Source organism: Mus pahari, chromosome 15 (genome assembly GCF_900095145.1).
Source record: "Mus pahari chromosome 15, PAHARI_EIJ_v1.1, whole genome shotgun sequence".
Lineage (NCBI taxonomy): Eukaryota > Metazoa > Chordata > Mammalia > Rodentia > Muridae > Mus > Mus pahari.
The window spans coordinates 77,565,143-77,586,106 of record NC_034604.1 but is presented as its reverse complement, the minus strand read 5'-3'; the positions used below and the strand labels follow the sequence as shown (position 1 = coordinate 77,586,106).

Here is a 20,964-nt window from a genome sequence, read left to right as displayed (position 1 = left end):
TATATTTAAATTATGTGAGAGGTACCAGGCATTAGGAAGCCTGGTGCTTAGGAAAGGGAGACATCAAAATCCTTAGACCCTCCTCCTCTTCCTCCTGAAGGCCCTGGGAATGTCAGGGGTGGTGTCCTGAGGAACACACACACACACACACACGCCCGTGTTGAACAGAGAAAGCTCTTTTTGATTGGCACTAGCTTTAGGGCCAGGAGATTATTACTCTGTTAAAACTCATATGTTTTGATTTTTAAAAAGCATTAGACTCCTTTTAGAGTCACCTTTTAAAATTCGTTTTTAAAAAGACGTTGGAGATATTGCTGTCATTGAGAAAGTGGCCCCTGGGAAGCATAAGTGAATCCAGCACTAAAATATTACTGAAGAAAATTTCACATGCTTCCTTCTGGGGTTTAAGTGAGCTAAATGTGTTCAAACCAAAGGTCATGGTTAGCATTCCTCCAACGAAAACAAAGGCTTTTGGTTAAAGAGATCGGACTAGAGTCCACCCACACATCAGATTCTGGGGCTAGTCATTTCCTTTTAAAGAAAGGGGATGCCTTAGTGTTAAGTTTAGCATTCCGTCATCCAGGTTACCTTCCTCTGGTATATATGTGCACCTCAGGGTAGTTGACTTTCCCTAGCCTGCTCTGCATTTACATCTCAGTTTTGTGAGTTGCATGATACACACACCAAAGGCAGAATGTGAATCAGCAGCTTTAAAAGGTGCCCCATGTAGAGGTTTAAAGCCAAGTAAGTTATTGGAAATGAAATCTACTAAACAGTTAGAGATTCTGGCTAACATTTTCTTTCAAGTCAAATAAAAGACTAATATATTCTTTAACCTTGAAGTAGTTTATAGAGAGAATCTAAAACAGCAGAAGTCTTGGTTATATGTTTTATGTTAAATTATGTGAGAGGAAAGATTTTGTTTTTCTGAAATCAAAACTTTAAGGATAGCCAGGATCAGTAGAATAAAATTATTATACACAATATGGCAAGTACCTAAAAAAGACTAAGCCATTTAACAAATTAGGGATTTAAAAATTATTATTATTTGCATTTAAATTAACCATTCAGCTTGTGTTGTAGAACTGAAGATTTAGCATCATGGGAGAGTGATGAAAGTGTTCTAATTTATTGCATAGTGCATAACTCCATGAACATAGTAAAGAAAAAGCATTGAGCTTTATAGTAACTGCATAATATTATCTCAATAAAACTATGCTAAATACAAGTGATTAGAGATGGTGAGAAACAGTGGAGATGAAACGGTGATGATTTGTGGCTAAAGTTTACTAATTTACTTTTTAATTTTACTATTCTAACATGACATCAAATATTATCTGCTGAGTTAGTATTGAAGCCTTATGGCTAAAACTATTCACTCTTTACTGTTGTTTGTTTTTGAAGGTCTGGTTCCTGAAACACAGTCAAGAAGAAAATATGAATGAGTCCAGGCTGCAGTCCCTGTTCTTCATCATCCTTCCAGATTTACACAAACTCTGCTCTGTCCAGATAATATTGAGTAGCAGGGTGGCAGAAATAGACATTAGGAGTGCTCAGCTAAAGATGTGCAGGTGAAAACATATGCTTTCTATCTAAGCTTTAAAACCTTAAAAAACCCATGGTTGTTATTGTAGAAGGTGTTTCTTCAAAACATATATTAAATCTGTATATATACTTTGAAAGCAAAGAACCCAGATATGTTGGATTCAAAGAGGGACTTAAAATACTTGAGGTAGATATCTCGCTGTTTGAACTTTTATTCTTGTGAAATCTTGTGTGCTTTATTTATTTATTTATTTATTTATTTATTTATTTATTTATTTATTTATTGGGACTAGAGAGATGGCTCAGCATTTGGAGCACTGGCAGCTCCATCAGAGGACCTGAGTTCAATTCCCAGTACCCACATGTAAGCTCACAACTGTCTGTAACTCCACTTATATGGGATCTAACACTTCACAGAGACATACATGCAGGCAAAACACTAATGCACATAAAACAAAAATAAATTTTAATTCTCTATAAGACTTAAATTCATAAATTAAGTCAGGCTCCCCAAAGCAGGACAATGGATAATATTTCTCTAAGAATTATCTTTTAGCCGGGCGTGGTGGCACATGCCTTTAATCCCAGCACTTGGGAGGCAGAGGCAGGCGGATTTCTGAGTTCGAGGCCAGCCTGGTCTACAGAGTGAGTTCCAGGAGCCAGGACTACCCAGAGAAACCCTGTCTCGAAAAAACCAAAAAAAAAAAAAAAAGAATTATCTTTTAATGCCTGACCCAATATAATCTTTAAGGAACAGCTCAGCTGAAGCCTGATAATTAAGGACTCACATTTATTAGTTCCTTTAATTGAGGTACTCAATACAAGATTATATATTTAAATAAATATCTTTAAAAATAAATTTAAAGAATAAAACCTTTAAAATTTCTAGGAGTGAGCTGGGTGTAACAGAACATACCTATAATCCCAACAGTCAGGAGGCTGAGAAATGAAGATCTCAAGTTAAAGGCATTCTAAACTATACAGTAAGATGCCTGAACAGATCCAAATGTTTCGGGCAGAATGAGGAAAGCAGTCTGGGAGGACACCCTGTATGGTATCCCCTCAAGTGCATCAGGAAGTCTGCACCCTCCCTATTGGGTTGTAATTTAGTTATGCTTATTGCAAATTACCTCTGAGACCTTTGAAATTAACAAAATAGGTAGGAAGTGAGATTTTTAGACCATTTCTAAGTATTTCAGTAACATACAACTATAGAAGTAGACAAGTTCAGTTTGAAAATAATGTATTTCTTCTCCACAGGCAATTGCTCCTTTTGCATGAAGATATTCTCACAGCACCTGTGCCTGGAATATTAAACCAAATTTCGGTAGTGATGTCGGTTAGTATTACTGGTTATTTGAAACAGTATTGGTAAGCAATAATTCAAGTATGGCATCAGAAATTAAAGATGGTTTACAAGGGTTAACTACCCTATATTTTAGTTTGAGTGAATACCCCACTAACATATATGTCTGATGTTTAAATCTATTTTGTGATTCTAAATTAATATTTAACCTTATCTGGCATAAATGCAGAGGTAGAGACCACTAATAAACAGAATGTGTTATACTAAAATATCTAAGACAGAATTTGCTTTAATGCATTTTTATCAATATTTTAGTTATAATTAAGTATCTCATCTCAGTAAATCAACTTTTTGTTATTCTTGGAGAATATAATATATGCATATAATTTTTTCTGTCACATTCTCCCTCCACCCTCCAGTTTTCCCCTTCAAATCCTTCCAGATATAACCACTTTCTCCTCCCAACTTCATATCCCCTTTAAAAAGAAAACAAATCCGCTGACTAATTAGTGCTGCCCATACATTTGTAGGGTTGGCTCGTCTACTACATGGTCGCCTAACAGGTACCACACCCCTAACGAAAGCAAATTCTCCCTTCCCTAGAAACCATCACTCAGTAGCTTCTCAGCTAGATGTGGGACCTCATGTGTCCCCCACATCCACGCTGGCATGCTGGTTGTCTTGATGTTGTGCAGGCCTACACAACTGCTGTGACTTTGTGAGTCCAGTGGCCCTATAACACCCAGAAGCTATTCCACAGCAGTCCTCTCTGACCTCTGTCTCCTGCCATCTGTCTGTCTGTCCACCCCTGTGATGTCCCATGAGCCTCAGTGTAGGAGTGTGATATAGTTATTCCATTTAGGGCTGAGCAGTTTATAGTCACTTACTCTCTGCACACTGACCAGCTGTGCATCTCTGGTTGTCACCATCTACCACACGAAGAAGGGTCTGTGGTGAGGACTGAGAGCTGTGCTGATCTCTAGGTGTAAACATATATAGAAGACAAGTTGAGACCCTGTCCGTTTAGCAAAATGATATCTACTAAGGTAAATATTACTCTTTAAAATCTTTAAATTTAAACATCTATTTAGGTCCATGTCTAGACAGAGTGTGTTAGTCGTGTCTAAGCATTTCTTGTATATTTAAAAGGGATCAAGTTTCACTCACATGAAATTTATTTGCTTTTCTCCCTTTATATGACTTGGAGATCATGTCACCTTGACCATGTGCCTGTCACAGACCCTACTTCAGGGAAAAGCGGTTATACAGTTTCTTTCTTCACATGGGTAGAGAATAGATATATAAAATGGTAGTCAGAATCTGCCCTCTGTTGTGTTTGCTTAAGATCTTTATATATGGGGCTGGAGAGAGGGCTCAGCAGTTAAGAGCAATGACTGCTCTTCCAAAGATCCTGAGTTCAATTCCCAGCAACCACATGGTGGCTCACAACCATCTATAATAGGATCTGATGCCCTCTTCTGGTATGTTAAAAAAAAAAAAAAAGCTACAGTATACTCATATAAATATAATAAATAAATATTTTTAAAGAAAACTTTATACGTAACAATAGTTTGTTTTATGTCTATGTTAAGTTCTTTTTTAAAATGTGGACTTTCTGTTATAGATACCATTTTTTAAATCTGGGAGACTTAGTGCCTATATTGAAAAATATGGAGCTAAGGTATGTATTTAGAATAATAATAATATAGATGCTATATTGGTTGTATATTCTACTCCTTTTACCAGTGTCCCAGTTTGCTTTCTGTTGCTATGATAAAACACCATGACCAAAAAGCAACTTAGAGGAGAAAAGGGTTTATTTGTCTTACACTTCGACACATCATCAGTGGAAGCCAAGGCAGGCAATCAAGGCGGGGACTGAAGCACAGACCGCAGAGGAGCTCTGTGTACAGGCCTGCAGCATGGCTCACTCAACTTGCTTTCTTACATGAGGCAGGACCACCTGCCCAGGGGTAGCAGCACCCACAGTGGGCTGGCCCTCCCACTTCAATCATTAATCATAATCATAATAATAAATGACCCACAGACTTGCCTAGCAACCAATCTGATGAAGACATTTTCTTAGTCGAGGTGCCCTCTTTCCAGATGTCACTAGTATATGTTAAGTAGCCAAAAATAAATAAATAAATAAATAAATAAATAGCCAAAGTCTAACCAGCTCAGTCAACAAACAAAATCTGTAGTATCTTTTTCACAAGTCCTTGTTATGCATGGGAAAAGACCAAGATTTTTCCAAACAATTATTTTGTGCACATTTGTGGAGACACAGAGAGAAATTAATGGATTTTCTGAATTTTTAGACAGAAAAAAAGGTGAAATTCTGAGAGATGGCATCATTGCCACAATTACATAACTGACATATAGAGAAATAAAATTATAGATCGTGTTCTACTATTGGTGAGCTTCCTTAAAGATGGAAAATGGTGGGTTGGGGCATTACATCACAGCTTCAGAGGGCTGAGCACACTGGTGGGAAGGTGAAGAAGCTGAGAAGGGCTGCTCATCTTATGTCCCGGGTGGGAGGAGAGAGGGAAGGCCTGTGCTCTCCTGCTTCCTACTCTTTCCTCCTGTGTTTCAGCCTGGTCTCAACTGTAGCCTGAGGGGAAGGCACTGCACCGCCCCTCAGTAGGTCCCCCCCCCTCAGTTGTTCTCTCTGAAATCCTTGCAGACACACCCAGAAGCCTGCTTCCTCATCCTTTCAATACCTGTCAAGTCAGTCAATCTGACAGTTAACATTATCCACCACAGCTGTGGATCAGTTAAGATACCTGCTGTTAGGGATCATCTAGTAAAAAACAAATATCCCCTACCCCCTTTAATAACATCCCATTTCTGGCCGGGCGTGGTGTCACATGCCTTTAATCCCAGCACTTGAGTAGCAGAGGCTAGCCTGATCTACAGAGTGAGTTCCAGGACAGCCAAAGCCCAGAGAAACCTTGTCTCAAAAAAAAAAAAAAAATTAAAAAATGAACAAAATAAATGAGAAAACTTTTTTAGAAGAAGTCATGTCTAATTTTATTATTTCTTCCCTCAGTGTTTTATAAAACTCATCCATAGAGCTATGTGAAATTTAGATTCTGAAAGTTTAACTGCAATTTTATTTTAACAGGAAATAGGGATATTAGGTTATTTATTTCAAGGATTTAGTTTTTGTCTAAACTCTCAAAATTGCTTTGGTAGTCTTTTAGTTTCTTTTGTTATAGAATCTGACATGATGTATCCTTTATGACTTTTATCATTGGTTATATGCGTGATCTTTTGATCTCTTTTCCCTTTCTTTTTCTTACGCTCTGATCAGTCTACCTAGGGAGTTAAGTCATTGATGGGAAATTACTTTAATCCTGGCCCAGGGTTTCTACCCCACCTTAGACTTTTTAGTTCTTGGAGGATGAAAGACATTCACAGCCTTTATATTTACAATAACCCTTGTACAAAAGAAGAACTGAGAAGCTGCCTACACTACATGCTGCTAGAATCTACTTTCCTATCAATAACCCAAGTTATTACTTACTATTAACTATGTATTGTCTAAGCTTCTCTTAACTCCAATTGGCCAGCCCCCAGGGCCATGTTTTTATGGCTCCCCTAACCCATGGCAGCTGCTCCTTCCTCCTCTTAACCCATGGTAGCTTCTTTCCTCCTTCACCTTCTCCCCTGTCATTCCTCTCCAACCCCAAGCCTGGGAAACCTAACCCCTACCTATGCCTCTTCTGTCCAGCTATTGGCTGTTGGCATCTTTATTTACCAATCAGAAATAACTTGGGGGCAGGGTCACAGGGTCTAAGTGCAGACTCCAGGTCTTGGGACCCACACTTCACGTTACAGTAACTAGCAAAAGACCAAGCCTCAACGGGGATTAAGGAGGGAAACTGGTTTCTTTGATTTTTTTTTCCGTTTTACCACTTTGTATTTCACTGACATTTTTTTTTTGCTTTTAGTTTGTAGAATTTCCTTTCCTCTGCTTAAAGTGCTCGCTGATGCCACTGAGTTGGGAAGTCATTCTTTTCTGACGTGGACATAGAGTTGTGCCTGCTCTCTCAGTAGTCATCCCTTTGACTTCCTAACATGTGTTACCAATGGGCTGTGGCGTCTCCAAATGGGGCTTTCCCAGAGATTGTTCTGCTGGTGATTTCTCATCCTGTTGTTGTTTAGAAAGATATTTCATAAAGCTTTAATTTTTAAAAACTTCTGAGATAAGAGTATAATTTATCATAGATTTAGTAAACACCCTTTGTCATCTTGACAAGAATACGTATTCTGGTCTTATTGTATTAAGTAATCTGTAAATGTTAAATGGGTCTCGTTGCTTGATAATGATAAATCTACTAAGTTCTCGTTGTTCTCTGTTTGTGTAAGTTACTGGGATCAGGGTATTGAAATCGCTGTAACTGTGGATTTACCAGTGATTAATACTGGAGGACAGTTTTTGGCTCTCTCACTTTCCTGCTTGTCTTTATTACAGATTATTTATAACATTTTTCTAGATTTTTACTCCACACTTGTATGTTTTAGATGGAGGCTCCACAACTTTGGATTCCACTCTAACCTTCAGCAATTCCCTCCCACGTGTGCTAATCCTTACTCAGCAGAAAGCTCAGGGAGCACTGTGCTGATCTGCAGAGCTATCTGTCTCTTCTCCGCAGAGCCGGCCTCTCCAGAACTTCCTAACTACTTTGGCTCCCTGTGGACCCTCGGCTCTATCTCTTCAATCCTCAGAGACTAACAGACTCACTAGATTGCTTCTTCCATGACTACAGCCTGGAAACACACTTTGTACAATAAGCGAGCGAGAGTGATGGGGAGTTACCCTCTGTAGAGGAAAATCCAACAAGATAGGACTCATCTTGTTGGTCCCTCCCCCCCATGGAGAATAGTTCTTTGTTCCATAATGTCCAGTATTTTATGAACCATTGTTTCAAAAACTTGCCCAGATGTTTTTTTGAGACTTCAAGTGGGAGGATAAATCTGATTCCTATTACTTGGGAGTTAGCAACGGAAGCCTTAATATTAACGATTAATTTTGAATAAATAGATATGTATTTGGTTGCATGTGTGCTTTTGTACCGAGCCATTTCTAATGTTAAACTATAGGGAAAATAAACCACAATATCATTCTGGCTTGAGTCCCTCTGTGTGGAGCAGGATACATGGTTGAATGCTCAGCACAGCTCTTGAGTATAGGCCTAAGCATAAGCAGGAAATTGGGCAGATAGCATTGCCACAGTGGTAGCTTCAAAGTGAGTATCTCTTTAAATTCTTTAGTCACATAACTAAACAGTACTAGCAGTAGGAACATCTATAGTTTTAATCTAGAATTGCTTAGTTTATTGGATGTTAATCTGAACCTGTAGACATTATCCGAGTTTACAGATACATAGCAATTTTCTCAATTTACCCACCTTTTCTTTCATGTTTTAGATGGAGACTCCACAAAGAGTAACTCCTGCAATTCTTCAAAACTGCCTTTCGTACTCCCTCATGGCTAGACTCGCTCCAGCCTGGAATAGGACAGGTCATCTCTTGGTACAAGGTGACTTTGTGTTTGCCAATCATTGGGACTTTTTGAGCTAGGTTACTCCTAGTGTACCTCTGGTTTTTATTTCAAGGATTCTTACTTTTAGAGAAGAGTTTTAGCTCCAACTCTAAACATTGTCAGACAAGCCCACAATAATCTTCTTTCATGGGGATAATATACAGAGTCCTATTGATGCTGCTTTAAAATGCTTTTATTATTTAATACTTGATACTTAAGAATAAATAAATTATGAAGGATTTGATAAAATAAACACAGAATGTCAGTATTGTTAGACCTAAAGAGCTATCCTGAATTTTTACTGAAGTCTGATGGTTTTCTAAATATTTTATAGAAAAACATAAATTTTTGAATAAATTATTGGTTATCTTGGTCCTTTTCAGTGAAGAGATACTTTTTGAATGATTCTATTTTCTATGTGTTGTCATTACATATTTGTTTTATAATCTTCATAGCTTTGATACTTTTTCTTCAAATGGTTATATTTATCAATAATGATTATTTCAGTATTATAATAATATGGTATATCCTATGAATTTTTTAAGGAAGAGATTTTCTTTCTAATGTGGGAAAACAAAGTGCAGTTGGTAAGTAAAAATGTATAAAACAGTAGACAAAACATTAACATGATTAACAGTTGTTTAAAAACCCATGTTAGGTTATTACAGTCTTGATGATTACTATGTCAGAAAATACTAACACATACTTACAATCAGAATTTCACCCAGGAAGTTACTTCTCATTCAAATATATATATTTACATACTAGAGGAAAAAATTCACTTAATTGGAAGAAAAGCTGAATTTTAATTTGTCTACTTAAGAAAATAATTGTGAAGATCTTTAATTCTGCAAGTATTTGAATATATTTTCCTAAATTATATTATCAAAATTGTATTTCTTACGTTAAAGCTTATTTTTATTAGAATTTTATTTTTATCCTGAAAATATTCTCTAAAGGAACATGACTAATCTTAAAGATAGACTAAGATTGTAACAGCCAGTCTAGCTGATTGTTGCATAGTCGCACCGAAGAGAGGTCGGTCCCTGTGTAGTAGTGCTGAGATAGCAGAGGGGTGGGATCATAAGCCCCCAGCAGGCATTAAATCAGACCTGTCAGGTTCCCCACCATTGAATATAGTTTTCAAATCCTCATCTGTAATCCACTACTAGTGCAGCGAAGTAGCCTGTCCTGCTGAACTGAGTCTCCTGTCTGGTACTGGTTTTGTGTTTCAGTTAGACAGTAGCAGACGCTCTGATCTCACTCCAGGTGAATCAGTTTGCTACCTAAATTTAGCTTCATTACACTAGCATGAGATCTTGTTAGCAAGACAATAATTTAGAAGAGCAAATTTCTTGGGCTTCTGTTAGATTGTTTTTATTTGTTTAAATGTAATATACTAAGATAAGACTCAGAAATTTTGAGTGTATGCTCACTAAATTTTCACAGAGTAAATGCAGCCTTCTCACTGTTCCCCAGCTCAAGAAATAATGTGGGCAGTACCCCTGAAGCTCTCAGAGCGCTCAGTACCCCTGAAGCTCTCAGAGCGCTCTTCAGATGCCGTTTCTCTGTCATGCCAGCACAGCTTTGTTTATGAAGCTTGGTGTGAGACCTCACTGGAATTTAGAATAGATGTCAGATTTGCAGCAACTATTTAGTGAGTGTCCTTTAAACTGTAGGAGGTATTATTTTTCTTACTGTTATCCTGTTATAGGACCTCCCTCCCACACATATCAAATTGTTTCAAATCTTTGTCATAGAAGTGTAATTTATAGACTGCCAAACCTATGGTTCATTATTTGAACTTTACTATATGTAAAAAAAACTGTTCTTAATGTATACACTAATATATAAAGTAATATGTGTTACTGTAAATGCTTTATTTGATAGGATGGAATACTAGCTCCAGAAAACTTATGGTTAATTCTTTTTCAGTATTAGACATCAACGTAACAGAAACACAAGTTTGTCTGAGTATAGAAGTCTATACAATCAGATTGCCACCAGCTGAGGTACAAAATATTTGATTTCTATAAGTTCCTATATTTACTATATGATTAATATATCTTATTATTATAAATATGCTATTTAATGTTAATTGTTAACGTGGAAGCAAATAGAAAAAATTTTGTTACCAAAACACATGCAGTATTCTCTCTCATAGGTAGTATATACATGTACACACACATATATTACATATGTAGACACAGAAGGGGGACTATTTGGAGGGAGAAGCAAGAGGAGAGAACCAGCAGGACACAGAACCAGAGGGCAGACAAGAGACACTCATGGAGCAACTGTGAACAAAGTACAAGTAGACACTTACAGTAAGTGTCTTAGTGAAGCCTGTCATTTTGCGCTAACGTTTAAAGGGCTTAGTGGTTGTTGGTTTTTCCTATTTGTTTGTTTGGTTTTGGTACTTTGAAACAGTCTCACTTTCTAGCTCAAGCTGTGGAGCAGTGAGTACCTGGCTGGCTGGCCTTAAACTTGTAAGGATCCTCCTACCTCAGCCTCCTGACTACTAGGACTGTAGTCAAGAGATGCCATACCCAGATTTTTAGATTATTAATAAACAAAATGCATGGTGCTAAATATTTGACATGTCTATGTTGTTTTAATTTCCTCCAATATCATTTTTCTCAATTAACAAAGGTTTTATCATATTATTCATGTCAAAAGTGTCACTACCTTATGTTGCCTCAGCACCAATTTTTGCTGCTTTTTCACTTCCAGATATTAAAGTTTTCATGTCATGGTAAATATGCTCATCTTCTGCCCTTGACATTCTCGTAGTGTTTTTGCATCTCTTTTTTGTATGGATGCGTTCTGTCTTTGTCTTCTATATTACTAATTCCCAGAGCCTCTCACATAGAGCCTTCTGCATTAATCATCACTCAGTATATGTTTCCTTTACTGAGCTCCACTGGTTCCTCAGGGACAGAGGAGGATGGAGGAGGAAACAGTGTTTCTGCCTTCCATGATACATTTGACAGAGCCTAGAAGCTGTCTTTGGTTCCAAGGTGTAGAGAAGGAGGGTGTGATTTGATACTGGTGTCAGGCAGACAGAGGCAAGGTGTGCTTCTGAATGTACTATATACAGAACAAACCCACCTCTACCCCAGCAAAGAATTATTTGACACAAAGTGCTAATGGTGCTGAGCTAAACACTTCTTTGGAATTTCTATTAGAGAGCACAGCTACTCATACCCTTGGCCAAAGAAAGCTTCTCTCTATCAGTAAAGGCTGCTGGACCCAGCATGAAGCTTTAGGTAGGACACACATTAAATGGTGAGGGAGGAAGGAGACACCTGCCTAGCCAATCAATCAGTCAATCAATCAGCCTAGTCAATCCTGGTGATTATAGAGTGACAGATGTTGCTAGGTGCCACTCCCCACTCCAGCTTGTCTTGTATACATCTCTTCCCAGTGTTAAAAGTGTGCTGTGTTCTCCAGTGACTATGTAATGAAATCCCAACCGCTTCCTATGATGGATGAGGTCTTCATCAGATGGATCCAAGCTTTCCTTATCTGTAGTCTCATCTGGCATCACTTCTTCATGATAGCCGCTGTTAATTGTATTCTTTCAAGTTTTGGTTCAAACTGTTCTTTGAGCTGTCAGTATGTGTTCTCCAGCTCATCTTTCATGACATAATTCATCATCACCACCTGTGAAGACTTAGCAGCTCTCATAGTTCATCTCTCTTTGTTCATACTGTTGTTTATAAAAGTGCATCATTATGCTGGGAAGTTTTAGAGGAAAGACGCTGTGTCTTTCTCTTTCTTTCATAGAAGTTACATAACACTTGTCAGTCACTGCTGCAAAATTTTTAGGAACTGAAACTCGGATGGCCTGAAAAACCATTTATATTTATAATTTAAATTATAGATAATTTCAGTATTTAAAACCTATTCTTTTAAGTAGAAATTCCAGTAATTTTTAAAACACTGATCTTTGATCTTATTTAGAGAACCTTTAAAGATAGTTTATCATGATTCATTATAAGAAGTGATATTTCAGACCTTATTTTTGTAATTAAAATCCACACATTTCCCCTAGTAATAGTAATTTCTACATTTTCAGACTGTGTTAAACTATACTATTTTTCTAAAACTCAAATAAGTGTCTAGATAGAAATTTATGTGTATAAACTGCCACAAATTGATACATTCAGATTATAATTTAATCTGTAACTACACAAGGGACATGTTTCAGAAAGGCATTACATAATATTAACTGTTGCCTTAAAGTTTTAATTATATGGAAAATAAGCACCTGGAAACAAATTTGTGTTTATTCTACAGTCAGTTATTTATCGAGTATCATTAACTATGTGTACAAAGTGTTTCCTCCCAAAGATTTTATTAAAGTCAGAAGAAAAGTCAGCATAAAGATTTACAAAATACCCATTAATATTTCTCCACCTAAAACATTTAGAGTTGGCTTTAAATCACATTAACATTCTCAAATATCCATTTAATAACAGTGGCACTTTGAACATTCTACTTAATATCACTTAATCTCAGATTTTTTGTAAATTGGAGATAATGGTGTATAGCTTGTACAGATTTGAGCAGGTTAATGAGGTAAAGTGCATCTAATGCTTCCTATGGCATAGATACAGAACAGAAGATCAAAATTGTTATAACTGAGCAAACTGAGACATGGGTTAAATAACTGTTGAAGGTCACAAAGATAGTGAGAGAATCAAGATTCAGAGTTTTTCTTTCAACACTGCTCAGTATCATAGTTTCTCTACTTAGCCAGTTTCCTTGGTCACATGGTTTCCTTGGGTGCCCTTTGGTAGAATTAGATACTGTCTTAGCCACTGTTCTGTTGCTGTGATGAGACACTGTGACCATGGCAAATCTTATAAAAGAAAGCATTGAATTGGGGGCTTGGTTACAGTTTCACAGGCTTAGTCCATTAGCAGGAAGCATGGTAGCAGCATCAGGGAACAAGGTAGCGAGCAGGTGCAGTGCTAAAAATGTAGCTGAGAGCTACACCCTGATACACAAGCAGAGAGACAGAGAGACACAGAGAGAGACAGAGACACAGACAGACATACAGAGAGAAACTTGGTTGGGATGGGCTTTTGAAACCTTAGAGCCCACTCACAGTGACACACTTCCTCTAACAAGGCCACACCTCCTAATCCTACTAATACTGTCAAAAAGTTTCACTCCCTGGTGACTAAGCTTTTAGATATATGAGCCAATGGGAGCCATTTTTTTTTTTAAAGATTTATTTATTTATTATATGTAAGTACACTGTAGCTGTCTTCAGACACTCCAGAAGAGGGCGTCAGATCTTGTTACGGANGGACCTTTGGAAGAGCAGTCGGGTGCTCTTACCCACTGAGCCATCTCACCAGCCCGGGAGCCATTCTTATTCAAACTACCACAGATACCTAATATCTGTGATATATACTGAATAAAAACAATAGTTAATTGGCTAGTGATAGAGTTAGATCTGAGCTGCATTACTTTATGACTCAGAAAAGATGAAAGAGATGTCTGAGCAAATTTGTCTTTGATGTCATTAAAACATGTACACTATTTTGTACCATTTAGTTCTTAAAGCCTCATCTCTTTCCTTGATTTCTGAAACTGCTTTCTCTGAAGTCCAGTCCTATTGATACATGGCTTTTCTCTATCTTTTGCCACTTGTATATCACTGATTTCTAGGTTTCATTTTCAACCTAAACACTAATTAATACATTTCACATGTTCTTCAGTAGTTGTGACTGTGTCCTTTTCAACCCTTTCTCATGACTGTATTGATGACACACTGTACCCCTTACTTTTCTATTGCTGTGATACAGTACCTTAAACCAAGGCATCTTACAAAAGAGTGTATTTGGGCTTATGGTCCCAAAAGGTTAGAGTCCATGATCATAGAGCAAAGCACGGCACACTGCATAAAATAAGGAATTGACCTAACTGAGGGGATGAAAGAAAGAAGAAAGAGCAAACAGACACATGCACAGAAAAGATAGGTAGAGTCAGATGGGCTGGACTCGGTCTAATGGAGGGCGCCAACTGTAGCAGGAACCTGGAAACCAAGAGCATTTACTCTATACATCTGTGTCAAGGTGATGGGTTTCTGGCATGCAGCTGTACAAGGAGGCAGTTTTAGTTGATCTCAGGAGGAGGTCTCTGTCAGAGCAGTTTCAGGATACTCTCATCCTGGAGGAGAAAGCTATGCTTGATAGTTTCTTCACACACTGGCCAACTGTTCGTAAATACTTGTACTTGGACCAGCTGAAGGCTTTGCCATACCTCTGAGCTTCAGCAAGCAAAGGTTGGCTACTTCCTGTGTCTGAGGCCTTAGAGTCCTTGACATGACAGTGCTTGGGTTAGCAACACACATTTACTCAAGCCTTTATCTGCTTTCTGCAGTAGAACTAGTCAGTGGCAGGCAGAAAACTTAGAGTTCACATATGGAACCACATGTACAGCAAAGAGAGCAAACTGGAAATGGTAAGACGCCTTGAAACCTCAAGGATGACCCTCAGTGACCTACTTCCTCCTGCGAAGCCACATCCCCTAAACCTACCCAGGTAGCATCACCAGCTGGTGGCCAAGAAGTCAAACATCTGAGCTTATGCGACATTATCATTTAACCCATCACACAGCAGACTTGATGATATCTAAAAGTGGGTATGTGTCCCTAACCCCAGCAGATCTCTTCTTCCTTTGTGTTTACTGTTCTGCCATCAAAGGACAATAAGTAAACGTTGTTGTGGGTTTTCTCCATATGACTTCCTTGTTACTTTGGTATCTCTGTTTCACTTCTGCTCTTTAATCTGTCACCTGCCTTGGTTTCTGCAGTGACCAGTATTCTGACTTGGACCTATTCTTTTGCCTCAGCCTTTTAACTAATCTCCACATAGGCCTGGTTTCCAGTCTTCCTTCTTCACGGTGTCGATAGATTCCTACTTCTAAATCAAAGCTTTCCCAACCCAAATTATCTGCAAAATCTCAACATTGCTTAGAAAACTAAACCCAGATTCTTTAGATTGTTGTTATAAGGTAGAAGAAATATTTATTTATAGGTATCTTCTCATGAGTTTGGTTTTAGTTGCATAGGAATACTTTTTCTGAAGTGATAAATACAAGGGTTAGTATTCTCTTGAGATGTATATTAATAGTTGAGGAACTTCTTAGTGTTCAGAGTAATCTACGTTGATAAGGACTAGTGTGGCTTGAGCCTCTGAATAGTGTTGGTATGTACTCAAGCTATGTAAGTAGATATATGTGAAAATCCATACATTCTAAGCCTTTTACTTTATTGCCTGACTTTAGAATTGCATTTCAGATTCTGTTTTCTCTCAAGTCAGTCATTCTACCTGGTACAGTGTATGGGGCCACTCCTGCCCTGGCCATCTTTATTTATTATTCCTTTCTTCCTCCTGTCCTTCTTTCTTTCTTTTCTTTTCTCATAGCATAGCTTATGAACAGACTTCTCAAGCACAGAATATCACATCAAAATATCTATCTCTCGAGGCTAAAAGTGATGGCTCAGAAACTAAATGAATTTATTGCTTTTCTGGAAAACTGAATTTGGTTCTCAAGATTCATATCCGGTTGTTCACAATCACCTACAATCCCAGCTGTAGAACATCTACACCCTCAACTCCTCTACATACACACACCCTTTTTAATAAGTTGGCATTGTGGTGCATATTTGTAATGCTAGCACTAAAGTAACAGGCACAAGCAGTAGATCTCTGGGCCTTTCTGAATGGCGAAAAAAATGAAAGAAAAAGAAAAAGAAATACATTCCCAAGGTTGTCCTCTGGCCTTCTCTCACACATTCACACATCTCCACATATATAAACATATTCACAGGAATATAAATCCTTTAGACGGATTTGACTTCTATAAGCTACCATAATAAAATTGATTGGATCTAGCATAAGATACAAGTTAAGGTTTTGAAGATGAACAGGAAAGCATAATCTAACCATTTGGCATACTGTGCTGGAGAGAGGTAGGATACTGTGGAACCCTGATTACCTCATGAAAAGTGGATATATACATGATCCAGGAAAAAAGAAAACCTCTGAAACATTAATAAACCACCGTCGGTCTCTGTTGTTTATAAACCACTGTCAGTCTCTATTGTTTTAATGTTTCTTTTTATGAGGCAAATCTTTGAGGACTTACATATTGAAATCTTATTTCAATTAAAAGCTACAGGAGTTTGATATTTCTCAGCGTATTATAGAGGATTTTCGTACCAACCAGAATGCTGTCATTGAGAGACATTCCATTTTAAGCAACTGGTGCTACATTTTGCCCAGGTAAGATCTGAGGTAGTGATGTGGAGCTGGTATGATGGCCATAGTATCTTAGAGACACACTTAAGGGCAGGAAGGTTTCTTTGGTCTTACAGTTTTAGTTGGTTCAAAGTGTCATGTTGTGGAAGTCACGATGAGACAGCATAGTTTATGTCATCAAAGGTCAAGAAGCAGAAAATGGAGAAGGCCAAGACTTGGCAGGCTTTGTATTCCCCTTTTATTCTGTCTGGGTCTTCAGGCCATGGAAATGTGATACCCACATAGGGTAAATCTTCAGGTGATCCTTTCTAGAGTTTTTCTCACAGAGACACCAGGAAGTGGTCCTTAGCAATCTCCCAGGTAATTCTCAATTCCGTTAAGTTAAAAATGAAGATTAACCATCAAGAGTGGGTTCAAAATATAATAATGTTCTATAATTTTGCTTCCTTAACACTTTATGCAAAACTATAAGCTACTTTGAACTTTAAAAACATAATTATAACACTATAAAGTACTGGAGCAAGGCTGGAGAGATAGCTCACTAATGAAGGACACTTGCTGCTCTTACAGAGGCCCTAGGTCAGTTCTCATCACTCACATGCTTCCAGGGGACCTAGCACCTTCTGGCCTCTTGAGCAGCCACACATGGGTGCACATACATGCATGTAGGCAAAACATTTGTATACATAAAGAGCAAAGGAAAAAGTACTTGAGCAGGTTTGTTATGGAGACAGAAGCCATAACTCGGCCCTCTTTGAATTACTAAAATAATTTGTTTTCCATTTACATTTTTGTTAGATCTTTTAATAATACTAAAATTACCAAATTTCTCAATATCATAATAGTCTTAATATTAAAATTTATGATTTTTCTGCCTAATAATGATTTATTATAATTAAATGTAAACAGATTTTTTTGTATTATCATTAGAACAAAGTGAATTGTTTCTGAGACAAAAAAAAAATTAAGAAATTTTAACTTGCTCAGGAAAATTAAGAGCTTACACATGGTAAATTATTGAGGGGAAGGGCATGATTCTGACTCATTTACTTCTTCACAGACTTCTCACTGGTGGAAGCATCTTGTAATTCAGTTTTGTGTGTATTTGTAATTGGCACATTGTTTGCAGCAGTTCAACTCAGTGTTTCCTCACCATTTCAGTTATTAAGGTTTAAAACAAGTAAAGGTAATACACAGTAAACTCACAGTAAGGTCATTTTTGATGGTAAAAGGTTAAAGGTTTCCGTTAAGATCATGAACAAGACAAGAATTTCACTTTTAAAGCTTCTATTCAACATAGTGTTAGAAACCCTAGATTGTGCAGTAAGAAAGAGAAGATTAAAGGCATTGCAATTGGAAAGGAAGAAGGTAACGATTTCTGCTGACCGGCAACTTGATGCTGCAAACAGAAAACCATAAGCATCCCATCAGAACCTAGAACTAGGAAGTGGATTTTAAAAGATGCTTGCTGCAGAATCAACTTATAAATATCCATAGTATCTGTGGTGCGCACTTGTAATTCCAGAATGTGGGAAGTTAATGTAGGAGGACAGTGAATTTAAGACAAACCTGGATTACCTAGCAAGACCATGTCTCTAAACACCAGCACCAATAAGGAAACCCAGCAGCATCTCTATTCTTTAACACGGAAACAATCTCATTCACAATATCTACCAAAGCAAACTCTAGACTGACTCTCACCAAAGAAGTATAAGTTGAAATTACAGAACGTTTCTAAAAGGAATTGACAAAGACACAAATAATTGGAATGAGAACTCAGTCGTGAATTAGAAGAATTAGAATTGTAAGAACGTCCACAGTACAGAAGTAATCAATAGATGTTATGTAATTGACACCAAAAATCACAACCAAAACATGTGATTCTTCAAAAACTAGGGAAAAATGATTTCATGTAGAAATAAAAGGCCCCAAGGAGCTAAAGCAATCTCAGAAGCATCACACTCTGGTTTTAAACTATCCTACAAACCTGCAGCAATTAAAACCACGTGATGCTGGCATATACACAGACAATAGACTTAGAGAACAAGACAGCATGCTTGTAGGTATGTAGTTATGATCAATGGATTTTCATTAACACTTCCATGAAGACAAAAAGAGAAGGTTGTCTTTTCCAAAAGTGATGCTGGGAAAACTGCATATCTACAAGTAAAAGAATTAAATTAGATCCTTATTTCTCACTTGTACAAAACTCTAATAATATATTGCTATACAGAAAAACTTTGTGACTTTGATATGAGGATGAGTTTTTGTATATTGTCCAAAATGTTGTACTACAAAAGTAGAAATGGATTAGTAGAACTGCATCAAACTAAAAAAGCTTTTGCAAACCAAAGTAAACAGTCAAAAGAATGAGGATTACCCACGAAGGAGGCAAAAATAGCTCTAAACCATGTTTCTTTTAGAAAATTTTATGCTTCTAGAATAGAATGCTAGGTACTGGATAATTTATAAGCAATGTAAACATTTCCCATATAAGTCTGGGAGCTAGGAAGTCTGAGATCCAATTGCCAGCACATTAAGTTTAAGAGTTTCTTCATTATCATCATTCCCTAGTGAACAGGCAAAAAGAGAGGGTCAGAAAGACACGCAAAAAGGCAAAAATTACTATTTTATAAGGAACCCAAGCCTGAGATAATTACATCAATATACTCATTGTGAGCAGAACCTTTCCAACGTAATTATATCTTAAAATGGTCACAGTGTTAATTAAATTTAGGAGGGAGCAAACACTCCATCTACATCAAGGCAGACATACAAAAACTCAATTCAGTAACACGAAACAACTTGGTTTTCAATTGAACAAAGAAATAGACATTCCTTCTTCTCTTTAAAGACAGGATCTCACTGCGCAGGCCTGGCTGTCCTAGAACTTGCTATTAGACCTTTAACTCACTGAATTTTACCTTCCCTCTGTCTCTTGAGTGCTGGGACTAAAAGCAGGTACCACTACACCCAACTTAAATAGAGAAAAAAAAAAATCCAAGTGGCCAATAAATGCACGGAAATAAACTTTAGCAATAATAATAGGGAAATCCAAAGTAAAGTCGTGAGACATCACCTCATATTTGTTATAAATGGTATTACTAAAAAGTAAAATATCAACAGATATAGAAAGAGATGTTGACAAAATCCAACATTCCTTCATGAGAAAAGTCCTAAAGAGAGTAGAACTTGAAGAAGCACACTTCAACATAATAACAGCTATATAATGACACACCCACTAACTGACATCCTAAATGGAAAAAAAATGAAAGCAGCCACATTAAAATAGAAAAATGAGAGTGATGTGCTCTATTGCCATTTCTTTTCAATATAGTACTTGAAGCCCTAGCTAGAGTAATTAAGACAAGAGAAGGAAACTAAAGGGATGCAAATAAGAAGTTAAAGTATCCCTATTTACAGATGGTGTATTGTACATAAAAGAGCTTAAATACTGCACCAGAAAATTAAAAATGGTCAACACTTTCAGCAAGTGGCAGGATATAAAATCAACTTACAAAATTTGCCATCTTTCTACACACCAATAGCAAATGTGCTGAGAAAGACAACATCAGAAACATGTCCATTGACAGTATAGTAAAAACAAACAAACAGAAGGGGGAAAGAACAGAACAAACCTAACCTAGAAAGTGAAAGATCTCTACAATGAAAACTTTACATTTCTTAATAAATAAATGGAGGAAATCACTAGAAAATGGAAAGACCTCCCATATTCATGGATTGGTAGGATTAATTCTGTGAAAATGATCATCTCACCTGCAGTTTACAGATTCCATACAATCTCAATTAAACTTTATATGGCATACAGACACAAAACCTCTGAATTTCATATGAAAGTACAAAAAGCTGTGGATGATGACAGCAATCCTGTATTTAAAAAATAATGGCGGGCTTACCACACAAGATTTAAAGTTATAGTATACACCAATAGTGATATAAACAGTATGGTACTGGCACAAAAATAGAAATGTAGATCAATGGAATGGAACAGAAGACCCTGGCTCAAATGTGCATAGTAAGAGCTACCTGATATTCGACCAAGATGCCAAAAATACACATTGAAGGAAAGACAGCATCCTCCACAAATGGTGCTGAGGAAACTGGGTGTACACACGTAGAAGAAGGATGCTAGACTCATTTCTATTATCATGCACAAAATTAACTCTACATATATCAAAGACTTCAGTGAGAAACTTGACAGTTTGAAATTGCTAGTAGAAAACGGCTATACCCTACAAGGTGCAGGTGTAGGGAAG

The 20,964-nt window shown here is 37.2% G+C and overlaps 1 protein-coding gene across 1 annotated transcript in view; it reads left to right on the top strand.

Moving 5' to 3' along the window:
* Positions 1 to 1,437: 1,437 nt before the first annotated feature.
* The window catches only part of C15H18orf63 (chromosome 15 C18orf63 homolog), a 93,031-nt gene continuing 73,504 nt past the window's right edge, over positions 1,438 to 20,964 (top strand). Inside the window, exons 1-7 of the mRNA XM_021214344.2 lie at positions 1,438 to 1,571; positions 2,806 to 2,884; positions 4,476 to 4,532; positions 8,291 to 8,402; positions 8,951 to 8,992; positions 10,341 to 10,417; positions 16,602 to 16,711. Of these exons, the coding sequence (XP_021070003.2) occupies positions 1,438 to 1,571; positions 2,806 to 2,884; positions 4,476 to 4,532; positions 8,291 to 8,402; positions 8,951 to 8,992; positions 10,341 to 10,417; positions 16,602 to 16,711 (611 nt within the window). The remainder of the gene's footprint in view (positions 1,572 to 2,805; positions 2,885 to 4,475; positions 4,533 to 8,290; positions 8,403 to 8,950; positions 8,993 to 10,340; positions 10,418 to 16,601; positions 16,712 to 20,964) is intronic.